Source organism: Zonotrichia albicollis, chromosome 7 (genome assembly GCF_047830755.1).
Source record: "Zonotrichia albicollis isolate bZonAlb1 chromosome 7, bZonAlb1.hap1, whole genome shotgun sequence".
Taxonomy (NCBI): Eukaryota; Metazoa; Chordata; class Aves; order Passeriformes; family Passerellidae; genus Zonotrichia; species Zonotrichia albicollis.
In genome coordinates this window covers 48,419,210-48,433,477 of record NC_133825.1, presented here as the reverse complement: position 1 = coordinate 48,433,477, position 14,268 = coordinate 48,419,210, and the positions used below count along the sequence as shown (strand labels likewise).

General features: G+C 44.0%; 1 protein-coding gene across 3 annotated transcripts in view; it reads right to left on the bottom strand.

Annotated features, from left to right (window-relative positions):
- The window catches only part of DOCK1 (dedicator of cytokinesis 1), a 291,813-nt gene that overhangs the window by 76,299 nt on the left and 201,246 nt on the right, over positions 1-14,268 (bottom strand). For all 3 annotated transcript variants that reach the window (XM_074545390.1, XM_074545392.1, XM_074545391.1), the window contains exons 30-33: positions 12,487-12,565; positions 11,922-12,022; positions 9,056-9,114; positions 1,484-1,632 (exon numbers count right to left, since the gene is read on the bottom strand). In XM_074545390.1, coding sequence (XP_074401491.1) covers positions 1,484-1,632; positions 9,056-9,114; positions 11,922-12,022; positions 12,487-12,565 — 388 coding nt within the window. The remainder of the gene's footprint in view (positions 1-1,483; positions 1,633-9,055; positions 9,115-11,921; positions 12,023-12,486; positions 12,566-14,268) is intronic.

Below are 14,268 nucleotides of genomic sequence, written 5' to 3'. Positions count from 1 at the left end.
AACTCAGAAGTGCATGATCAGGGGACAGATTGATTATTCCTTGCAGGATGTGGCTGGTTCCTCCAAACCCATGGAAAAGGGGTTTTTTTCCATCTGCACCTGCTATATCCATAAAGAAGCTACACTGCCACAGAAAATATTATGTCAAGTACAACCCCAGACATCTCTGACTTAAGGATGAGGCATTTTTCTTAAAAGGCAAAAAACCTCCCTAAGTGAAATATTTAAGACATTCATTTATTAAAATCAGCCAACTATTCCACACAAAGCTGGTTTCCTTCTGTCAGGAAAATTGAGGGCCATAAATTTAGCTATAAAGTCACCCTTGGATTTTTCATGATCTATATAATTGTACAAATAAAAAATGACAAGCAACAAAAGAGAGCATCTGACAGGAAACTGCTTAAATGGCATCCCAGTGAGCATTTCAATCTTTACAGTAGCACTGGAGTCAAACATGAGAAAAAATGATTATGCAGTAATTGGATGAAGCCAAAATACAGTTCACAACCTCTCCACACACCACCCAGCACAAAACAAATCAAAGCAATAAAGCTGATGCCATTTCCCTTGCTTAAGTCTCTCCACGCAGATTTTCATTTACTCTGCCTACAGATTTATTAAGAGCTGCTTCTCAATAGCAGTTCACAAGCAAAGTATGGAAAAGGATAAGGGTTTTCATCCAGGAAAGAAAACTGCCAATAGAAAGGGGAAAAAGCAAACAACACATGTCAAGCTTTATTGCAGAATTCACAAGGTCACATCCTGAACTGACAGCAATCTCACAGGGGGAAGGAGCTCCACTGGCTTAGTCCAAACCCTGCCTGGCCTAACTAGTCTTAAACTCAATCCATGAGCAAAGTTTCCAGGGAAGCAATGTCAGATGAATGATATCAGGAAACTTTCTCTCACTCCACTTGTCTTTCAAAAGTTGGAGCTATCAGGAAAAGATGGTGTGTGTGTATTCAAGGGCTCCCCTCAGCAGGTTCAAATCAAATAGAATAAAAATGCTCCATTACTATTTGAGATTTTGCAGTGCCTGTAGAGCAGGAAGCAGCACTGACAGTGCTGGATTGCTTTTTTCCTCTTCAAAATCCATAAAATGGTAAGGAAAATCAGAATTATAAGAGAGAAGAGATGATAAATCCTTACAGGTTATACTTTTGCCACATTATCAGGCTTTCTTTATGTCCAATTTATCTCAGGAACAAATTCCTTGTGTGAGTCACAGTGACAATTTAAGACATCTGTCTTTGCTCCTGTGCCATAACCAAAGGTTTCATTTACTACATGCAAATTTCTCCTTCAATAACCACTTCAAACCAACAGATGAAAACTGCACAGTCCCTGAGGAGCTGTAGGAAATAAGCAAATCCGTAATTATATTATTCCTTAGAAAAATGAGAAATAACAAAACTCCTTATGTTTTGTCAAAGAACAGCCAAATCCTCCTCACTTTAAACGTCTGCAGCTCTGTGCTTACCCTCTGGAAGCTCCTGGTGGAGTGGAATTCACACTGCATCATGTCAAAGAAGATGGGGATGGTGGCTTTCCGCAGCTCCGTTTCTGGGATCAGGGTCATCTCCAGGATTGGCCCCACCATTTCTGGGATGAACTTGATTTTATGCTGACCTTTAGGAGAAAAGATGCATTTCAGAGTGAACAACTGCAGTTGTAAAAGCTTAAAGTATTAATATACCTATGGAGCATAACAAATAATGTTTTAATACCCGGTTCTATTGAAACACTTTTTTATTATTCTTATTTATTTGATGATGATGATCGCCACCAATACAATATATTATTATTATTATTATTATTATTATTATTATTATTATTATTATTATTATTATTATTATTATTATTATTATTTTATCTATTTAATTATTAATAATTATTACCACAGGAGGAGGTATTGTCTAACTCCAAATCAAGAGGAGCACTTGAATCAGTCTTCAAGCTGGGACTCGCCACATTTCCCACTACATATTTTCACACCCAAATTTCCAGGTTTTATTTTAAAGCACAATGTGTGGCTGGCAGGGAGGGAGGCTAAAAGGCACATCACTTGTATTAACTTATTTAGACTCCTGTGTGAACAAAATGTTCTCGGTGTCAGTCTATCAAAGTGTCACCACGAGTGCAGCCTAACAGAGCCTCGAGACATGAAAGCACAGCTCAGCCAGCCCACAATATGTCTCCTTTCCTCGGAGCTGAGCTGCCTGCAAAACCTGATTGCAGATTCAGCTTCCCAAGAGGAAGCTGCTCCACCCCCCCTCCCTGCTCTGCTCCACACAGGGAAGGGAAATTAAAGCCTGGCAGGAGCGTGGCACCTAATAAATAATGGAAAAAAGAGCAGGTTAGTGTTGATGTTATTGGCTAAATGGATGCAGAGAGTGTGGGCTGCAAATTATCTGGTGAATAAGTCCATGGAAAAATCATCAGGATGGCTGGAGTTGGGAATGACACTGAAGTTCACCCAATTCCACCCCTGCCATGCAAGGACACCTCCCACTATCCCAGCCTGGCCTTGGGCACTGCCAGGGATCCAGGGCAGCCAGAGCTGCTCTGGGCACCCTGTGCTGGTGTCCCATCACCTCACTGTACCTTGGTGCTGGAGGAGCACAGCCCTGAGAGCTCCAGGCAGAAGTTTAGGAAACACAACCACAATTCTCCATCAGCAACAGTCTGGGATGCACTGGGAGCTCAGGACACAACTGGAGATGTTCCTCACAAATGCCCCATTAGGGATGTTTACAACAGGTTCAAACACTGTTTCTATACCCAGTATTTTGCTTCAGATCAGGTTCTTTGGAGTTCAGTCTTCACTTCCCTCCAGTTCTCAAACTCTTGCTTCCCACTGCAGTTACCAGTGGTACAGGACACAGATTTCAACTCATTTTTATTCCCCTGCACTACACCACTGTGACAGTAACCAGTGAAGTCTTTAATTGGTAGTTTCACTTTGACCAGAACTAACATAAATCTCAACAAATGTAATCAAGAAAAATCCTTCACCACCAAAACACTTTTTTTAGCAGATATAATTGAAGTCCCTTGATTTGGCAAACTCCTGAATCCTATTAGCATTAGCAATTGGAGCAGGGCAAATTAATACTCAAGGAATACTCAATGGGTGCTGCTGCAGTGCTGGGGGCTGCTCAGGAATATCAAGTGAGAGGCCTAAAGCTTCCCTCAGTCTCCTACAAGGATGATTACATTGGATCTCTCAGGTGACAGATTTCTTGTGTTATGCCTGAGGAGTGTCAGAGTCAAGACTGCAGAAAACAAATAACGGTGACAAAAGTTGTTCATCACTGCGAGTTCTCCCTGTGCCACAGAGGGCTTTTCCATTGCCTCAAGCACAGGAATTCCCTTTGAACTTGAGATGTGAACAATCCACACAAGATTAGAATCTTTGATGAGACGAGGATCTGTTTGCAGCTCTGGGGGAAGCCCCTGGAGCGGGATGTCTGTCCCACGGTGGGGACACTCATGGGTTTGCTGTGACAGAGTGATCCTGGGAGATGCTGGACCACTAAAGGAGCAAAGCAGGAAGGGAAACAATCCTCCCCTGCCCCCCCAGGGCATCCATGCCCCTGTCTGGTAAACAACCCAGCAAGGAATTCACCTTTTCCTCCCTGAGGGAATGTGGGAACTCCCACACAGCGACTCCAAATGTGACAAGTCTGGGAGAAAACTGAGGAGTCTCTTCTGAAAACCAACTTTTGCAGCTGCTTTAGGAACCACATGCAAAAAAAGCCCCCTTGGAACCTGCAAAACCTTCTCCTTGCAGCACCTTGTGCCTGGCCATGGGACATGCTCACACAGCAGGAAGGGACCTCACCACAAACCAAACCCAAGGTGCTGGTCAGGACCCAGGACATCCCTCTGGCTGTCCTGGATGGCCAGGAACCCTGTCAGGGGGCTCAGAGACCCTGGCACAGAGCCCAAGGGTTTGATTATGACCCGTGGAGCAAGTTACCAACCTTAGATGAAGATATGCAAGCCATGACAAATTAAGTAGAATGTCAGTGAATTTATCACAAGGTGAAAAAGCAGATTTTGGGGTTTTTAGAATGGGGATTCAGGGTGCAAAATGGAGGAATCTGGGCATGTCCAGCCTTTCTCCTTCTTCTTCTTGGCCTCCATCTTCTGCTGTGATGGTGACACTTTTGGATTGGTTTGAGTAGAAGCTCACTGTCTAACACAGGTGATAGGTGTTGGGAAGTAATGGTAAATATTGTACAGGTAGTTTTTAGTACAAAAAGATAACACAGCCCAGGGCAGGCAGAGTGCCTTGGGCTGTCCTGCTGAGTGAACCTCAGCTGGACAGGAGAAAGAATTTTATAGATAAGGAACAATAAATAACTTTGAGACTGAGAACTGGAGAGCTCTGACTCCTCCTTCCAGCACTGGGCTGGGAAAAGAGATTTTCTAACACAGCTCAGGGTCACTGTGAGCAGCCAGAGATCCCGACAGCTGCTGTCCTTGCTGGACAAAGTGTGATTCTCATTTCCCAGATTCTTCCCCATTCAGTCTGGGCCACAAAAGCCTGTGAGTAATTTGCCAGCAGCCTCCCCTGTGCCCTGGGCAGGCTGGGAACACGCCTGACTAATCCAGAGAGGGTTATGTGCAATGACTTCTATTTATGTAACACCCAAAGTTCAGGGCTATTTTTAACCCTGGCCTTCCCTCCAACGACAGCCAGGGCCCTGTCAAGACACCTTTGGTGACATCAAGCCCTGGCAGGGAGGGTGGCACTCACAGGAGGGCACCAGCAACCATTCCCCTCCACCTTGAGGAGCTCCTCTCCTCCATCTGCCCCCAGCTGGCTCAGACGTCACCAACACCTCCGAGCTGCCTCTCCCTGGCCACCCTTCCCACCAGGGTGTCACCTGAAATGTCACTGCAATTGCTCTGCTACGCAGCTGTGGGTGCCACCAACCACTGCACCCCGTGCACAGGTTCTGTTTGCTGTATTGCACCATAAAACCCTTCCAGTGTGTGGTCTTTGAGTTCCTGCATCTCCAAGACAGGCCACGGCCTGTCTGATGCTTTTTTGATGCTTTAATGTCTCAGCAAGGTTTAAGAAGCCTCAGTTTCAACAAAACACTGACTCAAATTAACACATTTTAAAGTTCAGGTTGTGGTATGGAAGGAAAAAAGCCTCTTAAGTGCTGTTCTGCACTGTAAATGTTCTTTTATTTTTTTTTTCCTGCTCATAAAAATAGGAAGGTGTGATTATTGAGGCCTCCCCTGCATCAGAAACAGGCAGCCAAGTGAAAACTTTAAGAATTCTTATTTTACTATTGAATTTCAGAAAAAAAAATTATACTTTTAAATGTGCATTATAGCTGGAGGACTGCCGTGCTCCCAGCTGGGGAATTTTAACTCAGCAGGCATCGTGTGTTAATCATGGTATTTAGAAACAAAACCTGATGAGACAAAACATTCATTTTTGAGGCTTTTCTATACCCTTTAATCCATAAATCAAAAGTCAGGGAGTGGTTTGGTTTCATCACATTTCATGCACAATGGCACAGGCATAAAAAAACCTGTGCTCAAGAATTCCAGCCCTTCACTTCTGATTTGGTTTCTGAAGATGCACATGAATAATTTGATTAATGCAGTGCAGCTTCCCAGATAAAAGTGTCAGGCGCCCCCCAATCGATTCCCATGCAGTGAGAAGTTGGAATTCCTTCTTAATTGATGCTGTGACACAGATGAGGTTGGTGAGGGGCCAGAAGTGAAACATAATCCATGAGTTTAACATGGACTCTCTGTGTGACAAAGAAGATGAGGAAAATCCAGGTGCTGCTCAGGAGAAGCACAAAGGCTGCCTTAGACTGGGCTCCTGCCTCACATTTACCTTTCTCTCACAGCTTTTCTTGGGAAGAGCAGCAATTTCCTGACTCCCTCCACATGTGGGATTTTGGCATTAATGATCCCACTAATGGATCTTGGAGAATCACAAATATTAGAGCTTGAGGAGGTCACAGAGGAATCTTACCTGGATAATCTCCATTTATAAAAAATCCATTAAAAATAAAAGGCTTTCATGACAGCACAGAAAGAAATATTGAAGAAAACACTACCCCTTGAGCCAATCGATTCCCAAAACTGCAGGGGAAATTATTATCCTTGTTAATGGTGAGAAACTGAACCCTGGAGCAACTAAATAACCTGTAAAGATCAGCTAGTGACAGCAGCAGTAGTGAAAGGCACAAGGCACTCCAGAAAAAACAGCCTGGATAAAACAACCTCAAGTTAACACCTGCTGGATGGAAAAGTCTGCATCAAACTTTCTAGTTTCAGTCCAGTAAATTCTGGGAAAAGTTTAAAAATCCATAAGAATCCCAAGATGTCAGAAATATTAGTGAGGAGAAAAGGTGGCTGAGGGAGCTGGGCAGGGCCTGCAGAATCCCTGAGGGAGCTGGGCAGGGCCTGCAGAATCCCTGAGGGAGCTGGAAGGGGCTGCAGAATCCCTGAGGAGCTGGGCAGGGGCTGCAGAATCCCTGAGGAGCTGGAAGGGGCTGCAGAATCCCTGAGGGAGCTGGACAGGGGCTGCAGAATCCCTGAGGGAGCTGGACAGGGGCTGCAGAATCCCTGAGGGAGCTGGACAGGGGCTGCAGAATCCCTGAGGAGCTGGGCAGGGGCTGCAGAATCCCTGAGGGAGCTGGGCAGGGCCTGGAGAATCCCTGAGGAGCCGGGCAGGGGCTGCAGAATCCCTGAGGAGCTGGGCAGGGGCTGCAGAATCCCTGAGGAGCTGGGCAGGGGCTGCAGAATCCCTGAGGGAGCTGGGCAGGGCCTGGAGAATCCCTGAGGAGCTGGGCAGGGGCTGCAGAATCCCTGAGGAGCTGGGAAGGGGCTGCAGAATCCCTGAGGAGCTGGGCAGGGCCTGCAGAATCCCTGAGGAGCTGGAAGGGGCTGCAGAATCCCTGAGGAGCTGGGAAGGGGCTGCAGAATCCCTGAGGAGCTGGGCAGGGGCTGCAGAATCCCTGAGGAGCTGGGCAGGGGCTGCAGAAGCCCTGAGGAGCTGGGCAGGGCTCACCTGGAGCAAAGGAGGCTCAGGGGCCCTTGTGGCTCTGCACAGCTCCTGCCAGGAGGGCACAGCCGGGGGGAGCAGGGACAGGAGCAGAGGGAACGGCCTCAGGCTGGGCCAGGGCAGCTCAGGGTGGATTTTGGGAACAATTTCCTCATGGAAAAATTTGTCCAGGCCTGGCACAGCTGCCCAGGGCAGTTTAGAGTGCCCGTCCCTGGAGGGATTTAAAATCCATGTGGATGTGGCACTTGGGGACATGGGGCAGTGGTGGCCTTGGCAGTGCTGGGCTGGACTCAACCTTTTCACATAATTCACAGAATTTACAGAATTCACAGAATGACCAGGTTGGAAGAAACTTTTAAGATCATCGAGTCCAACCCAGCCCCAACCCCTCAACTGAACCCTGGCCCCCAGTGCCACATCCAGGCTCTGTTAAACACACCCAGGGATGGGGACTGCACCACCTCCCCGGGCAGCCATTCTAGAACTTTATCACTCTATTATTCCTGATATCCAGCCTGTATTTCCCTTGGGGCTGTGTGCTCTGGCTGTGTCAGTGCTGCTGCAGACAGAGCCCAGCCCCAGCTGAGCACAGGCACCTTTCAGGAGCTGTGAGAGTGATGGGGACAGCCCTGAGTCTCCTTTTCTCCAGGCTGAGCCCCCCCAGCTCCCACAGGGGTTCCTCTCAGGGTTTGTGCTCCAGCCCCTCTGGATGTGCTCAGTGTCCCAAGGTCCTTCCCAACCTGAGGGCCCAGAGCGGGGCACAGCACTCCAGGTGTGCCCTCAAACCTCACCAATTCCCAACCTTTCCAACCTCACCAATTCCACGGCTCCAGGACTGTGGGGCTGCAGGAGGGATGGGTTTGGCTAATTGCTCAGCAGAGGTGCCAGCAGCCCACGCTGGCTGATGCAGCAGCAGGCACGACACTGATTTTATTACCTGCCTGTCAAGTCACATCTCAGCCGTGCACTAAGCTCTAATCTGTTCTCCAGACACTTAATTCACCGAAGATGCTTCTAATAAAAGTGAACTCAGCTGCTCTCTGAAGCCTTTTCTCATCATTCCAGCAGATAGGATGCAAATTCTGCGATATCAAATACTTATGAACCCTTGGCACTCTCTTCTCTTAGAAATGCTGGGGTTTTTCAACTCCCAGCAACAACAGCTCAGCCAGAGATAGAAGTGAAGTGGCAAACGCTTTATTTCTGATCATTTAAGGAAGTTTTGATAAAACTCAGAAGAGCTGAAGTGTCTGTGCTGTTAAGCTCAGGAAAATGAAATCTGGCAGACGAGCACACTGAGGTCACAGTAAATACTGACTTTCTCATGAAATTCAATCCCTGTACAGGCAAATTATAGCCAGGGAGCAGCCCAGGCTGGAGAGAGGCAGAGCTGCCTCACTCACCCACCAGCTCCAGGGAGCTCCAACTTTCCAGGCTTTCCTGAGTCACTGAGTCACAGACAAGGCTGAAAAGCAGAGTTCATGCAGAATTCCAGGCTGAGGTACCGAGAACCCTTGGACACATCCATTGTGCTACAGTTCCAGGTACTGCATCTTCAAGTGAGTAAATATAAATATGTGTGTATATAGATATTTTTAAGGGGAAAACAACCCCCTTGGAGTAGGTATCTCCATAAAGATGGCTTTGTGTTCAGCAAGAGGCTGAAACCCACAAAAAACACAGACAAATAAATATTAACAAGAGCGATGTGCCTACCCAGATGGTGAATTAAATGTGCAGAGGTGGCTTGATTTCTTAAATCACTTGATTTCTAAAAGCTTTCTGCAGGCATTCTTTTGTTCCAAGAGAAAGCAAATTCATTTTAGAGAGTCATGGGATGGTTTGGGTTGGAAGGGACACCAAAGACATCTCATTCCATGGGCAGGGACACCTTCCCTAGAGCAGGTTGCTCCAGTCCCATCCAACCTGGCACTGAATTTTTCCAGGAACATCCCTCTAAATGGTTTTTTTGGGAACACTGAAGGAACACATGCTTCGGGTACTTACCCAGGTTGTACCACATGTCCCTGATCTCAAACCCAATCTGCCTCCTCATGTCCCCGTACCTTGAAAAGGAAAACAAAACCAGCATTAAAACAAAAGAAATCTAAGACCTACAAGCAGATAAATCTCATTTCTAAATCAGATCCACAGCCTTCAAAAGGGGAAGAAACTCCAGAACAGGTTCTCAAATGGGACCCACACTACTGAGATTACCTGGCTACCCCCACCAGCTCTGCAATGCTTCTGCCAACATCAACATTTGGGGAAAAAAGGTTTCCAGCCTCAACAATTCCAACATTCCACAGTCCCAGGCAGGGGTGGGAGCCCACCCACCCTAAAGCTGTGCACCAACACCTCCCGTGTCCCATCAGGGTCATTCTCCTCCCCTCCCACTCCACAGGAAAGCTTTAATGAGTGAAAATCATCCCAAAACCTTCATTAATGATGGGATCAGAACCCTAACGAGCTCCAAGGATGCATTTGCTACATGGAATATTTGCAAGTTAAAGATCATTACTGAAATAAGATGAGCCAAACTGTAAGAGCTGGCAACTTGTAGGATTTCTGGGGGATAATAGTGAGACATCCAGTCATTAATATGGATTAAAGGGAATCTTCTGCATCATTAAGGATCTGCTATTATCTAATGCTTAAATGCAATGTTTAGCAAAACCTACAAATTACAATAATTAAATTTTAATTATTAAATATTTGAGGTTTTAATTGAAATATGTACTTAAAAAGATGGGTGAGTGTGATATTGAATTAACTGATTAATTACATCCCTTTTGACATAGAAGTGCCTTCACACAGCAATGGAAGTGACTCCAGACCATGCATTTATTGAATCTCAAATTTATTGTCTTGATTCCTGTCTCCAAAACCTGATTAAACTGAAAATAACAATTTGCAAATTCATTATAAACAAAGATTTACAATTTTGTAAACTTTATTAAGCAACCACTTCAAATTACCTAATTTATTTACTTATATTAGCAGTGAGAAATGCCTGTTGTTTCCTTGAATTCCTTCAGTGAGATAAACTGCTCTGTTTATTATAGAAATCACTCCAAGAAAATTTGTGCCTGTGGTTCTCATCCTGATAAAGAGGAATTATCAGCCCACAAATGTATTTGACAGCAATTTCCAGCCCAATTCCAGCTCAGCTTTTGGCTCTTTGTTCAGGTCAGGAGTCTGAGCTGGACTAAAATGCTCTCGTAGGTGCTGGGCAGACAAAGCAAAGGGATTCTAAATTTAATTAAATAAAATTTACCTGCAAAACCATCTCAATTTCCTAAATAAAATATACCTGCCTTTACAATACCCGCTCAATTTCCTTAAATGAAATACACCTGGCTCTGCAACACCAGCTCAATTTCTGTAGAAAACCCTTTATCTATAATGTTATTTATGGTATTTATAGCACAAGCCCTAAACCTTGAGCTCTGCTTGACACCACTTTACCACTGAACTTGTAAATATTCCTGTTTCATCCAGGAAGCCCCACGAGTCCCAGGCAGAGCAGATCCTAAAGTGCTTTAAAATTCTCTTTCAAGGCTCAGATAGAGCAGAGCTTCCAAAGGAAACACCTCAAAACTCAGGAGGGAGTGGTGGAGTTTGCAGGGCAAAACTTGGCTCCCATAAAAATGGATGGGGTGTGGAGCCCTTCCTGAAATTTCTGGTCAAAACCCAAAAGCCACATGAGCAAAAAGCCTTTAAAACCAAATCACTGCAGTAGTGATGAACTCTGGGAGTTCTCTTATGATAAAGGCCTGGATTGGGAAGGTGAAGGGATACAAAATGCATTTTCTTTCTCTATATTGACACATTTTATTCAATGTACACACCAGAAGCCTGAGCTGTGCTTGCTCACGGAATCACAGCTTGGAAATTCCCCATTTTTGTGACCTCACTGGCTGTGAGGGGAATGGGGAAAAGCCAGGAACACCTGGCTTTTCCAGCTGCTCTTCCCAAATAGAAAAAGAATCCACACACTCTGTCTGAAATCACCACACTGGCTCTTTTCAGAGCTTGGTGTTTAGTTCAGTAATAATTAGGTCACTACTGTGGGACACCAATAAAAGGCAGGAGAAATATCAACAGGACAAGGGGAAATGGCCTCAAGTTGTGCCAGGGGAGGTTAAATGGAGAGTTGGGAAAAATTCCTCCCTCAGAGGGTGGTCAGGCATTGGAACTGGTTGTTCAGGTGGAGTTTCCCACCCCAGAGGGATTTAAAAGCTGCTGGGATGTGGCACTGGGGCCTTGGGGCAGTGGTGGCCTTGCACTCCATGATCTTAGAGGTTTTTCCATCGCTCTGTTTAAACAGAATCCTCATGTTCCACTCTCATTTCCAGGCTTTTTCCCCCATTTTTACAGCTGTCCTGGGCTGTGGGACTCTGACTGGCAGGGGGGTGGTTGGGGACAGGAATGTGATCCCCCAAAGGAGGAAACGGCTGCAGCCACCCCAACCCATCCCTCAGGAACAGCCCAGTGGAACAGGCTGGAGCACCAAAACTCCCTCAACAAAGGCAGGGATGACAATAAAGAGCAGACATAAAATGAGATGAGAAGAAGCACAAAGCTGCAGTGCTTTCAAAATGCAGTTTTATAACATGTGGACATGAGAATCTTGACTTTCTGAGCATCCTGCAGCAGCAAACACTGAATTCATCCCTAATGAATGGTGAAATTCAGATCTCCAGGCCAGGGCAGAAACAAACACAACACTTGATTCATGTTTTTCAGCCCAACCTTTCATTATCCCCTGATTGCATCTCAATTCGAATAGATTTAGCAAAGAAATTAAAGTGAAATTATGGCAATAGACCTCGAGTTCTTGGCCATGATTTAGATGATGAGCTGGACTTACTTGTTAAGGATTTTTGCTCTTTTAGCACTTGAAAAATTCTCCAGTTGTAAAGATTCTTGCGTGAGAAAAGCAACAGCCAGGTGGAAATAGTTGTTCCAGAGCTGAAAGCCCCCAAAATGACAAGAAGAAATTCCATTAATTCTTTGAAACGTTTCTCTACACACCTACAAAACAACTTAAAAGTCTCTAAATTATGCACATAAATATTTAAAGGAGAAAAGAACAGACACCACAGAGATGGTGTTTCTTGATAAATTCTTAATACAGCTCCTCGTTGCCTTTATGTTTCCAACAAATATTTCCCAGCTACAAATCCCAATTCTTTGTGTTTTGATGATTCAGGCAGGATCCCAAGCCAAACCCTGCTGTGATTCTGTGATTCTGTGACAAGACCCACAAGTCAGGGATGGATCACAGCACCTGCTGAGCCTGGAGTGATTTAACTGGGATAACCGGGGCTCACAGCCATGAATAAACCATGAATAAACCCACCAAAACTGCACAGGGCAGAAATTTATTACATTAATATCATTTATTCCATTCCAACTGAGAGTTTTTTTCTTACCTGTAACTCAAAGTTGGTCTGATCAAGGAATTTTTTGTTTAGCATATCTGCATACTGATTAATTGCTCGCAGGAAGACTCTGAAAGATCAAGAGAAAATTACATAATTACACACTTCTGGGGTACCTTTGTATATTTGGCATCCCAATTAGACACAAAATCCGAGTCTGTCTGGAAAGTGAAACTTGAGGCTGATACTTGAAAAGCAGTGTGATCTCACCACTGGTAAGTGTACAGAATTCTATGCAGATGTTCTCCAAATTAATCAAGTAAATTAGCATATGCAGAAACAGAGGGAGTGTTTGGGATAAAATCACTTGTCTTTAAAATATCTTTTCATAATCAAGAGATCATTAAAAATTCAGTTTATTAGCACTATATAGACAGAAATTTTTAAAGTTACAGTGTTGTGTCTAAGCCAGACGTGCAATGGGTTGTACTTTAAAGTCAAGAAAAACACGTTTTTAAACACATGACAAAAAACCCCTCCACTTATGGCACAACAGAAAATCTGCTGAAGGACAGTCTTTAGAACATTGTTCACTGCTCTATTTCCAAAATGCTAATTCACTACCCACTGTAGCTTATAGGGTTTCTAAAACACCTCTTAAATTGCAAAAGGAGTTGGCCTGACAGGCTTGAAAGAGAAAACCAAATGGCACAGGAGAAGTAGGGCACTACATATTCATGGTGCTGAAAAAGAAACTGATTATTCCTCGGTAGCCTGATCTCCATTTTCAAAACAAACATGAGATTCCCCCTGCAAACTCCAAATTTATGCTGTGCAGCTGCCAGCTAATGCCCAGACAAACCAGCTGCTCCTCGGAGCCGGCTGGGGCACAGATTTCAGAGATTTGTGTCTCCTCAGAGCCCCCAAAATGATGAAAACCCCTCCTGACATGTTCCAGGTTTGCTTTCTCCCCACCCCCAAAAGCAATATTGGAAAAGGAAGTTCAGTGCTGCAAATAAAAATATGATTTTCCTTCAGGCTGGCCAATTAAAAACAAACAAACAAAAAAAAAGCAGAATTATTTAAAACAAACTAGCTAGAAAGGAGTTGTACTGAATTTCAGATACTTAGCAATTTCTCCTGAAAAAAAAAATTATTATTTAGCTGAAAGTTTGGTATCCAAGAGAAAAGCAGCCTCCAGATAATCCAACATGATGGAAACAGACATTATTTATAAATATTTATGTATTTATATGTGGGCAATATGTTGCCAAGCGATTATTTATGAACATATTGATGTATTTATGTAATTATATCAATATGTACATACATTTATAAATATTTCAATATGTACATAAATTTATCAGGATGCTAAGAGAGTTTATTTATTTATATATTGAAATAAGAGAGTTTATTTATTTATATATTGAAAGAAATTAATAAAGGGAAAAATTTGATGCCACTGGGATGTATCTGTAGTGTAAGGTCAGATCATCCCCATGGCAGAATTATGGAGGAGAAAGAAAGGATCTAAGTGGGAAAACTAAAATTCAATTTAGAAAGGAAAACAGAAAAAGAATTAAAATATGAAAGTATTTTTAAGACATAAGCAAATATACTTAAATACATAAATAAACAAGCAAACAAATATATATATATATATATGTGTGTGTGTGTGTGTGTGTTTCATAATATTATTATTTATAACTGACAGAGACATCTCTGCACTTGCACCCAGCACAGCCAAGGAGGAATTTGAGCCCTTCAGTGTCTCTGTCAGTGTTTTGGGCAAGCACTTCATTAAGAGATTTTATAAATGAGCAGAATCCAGCA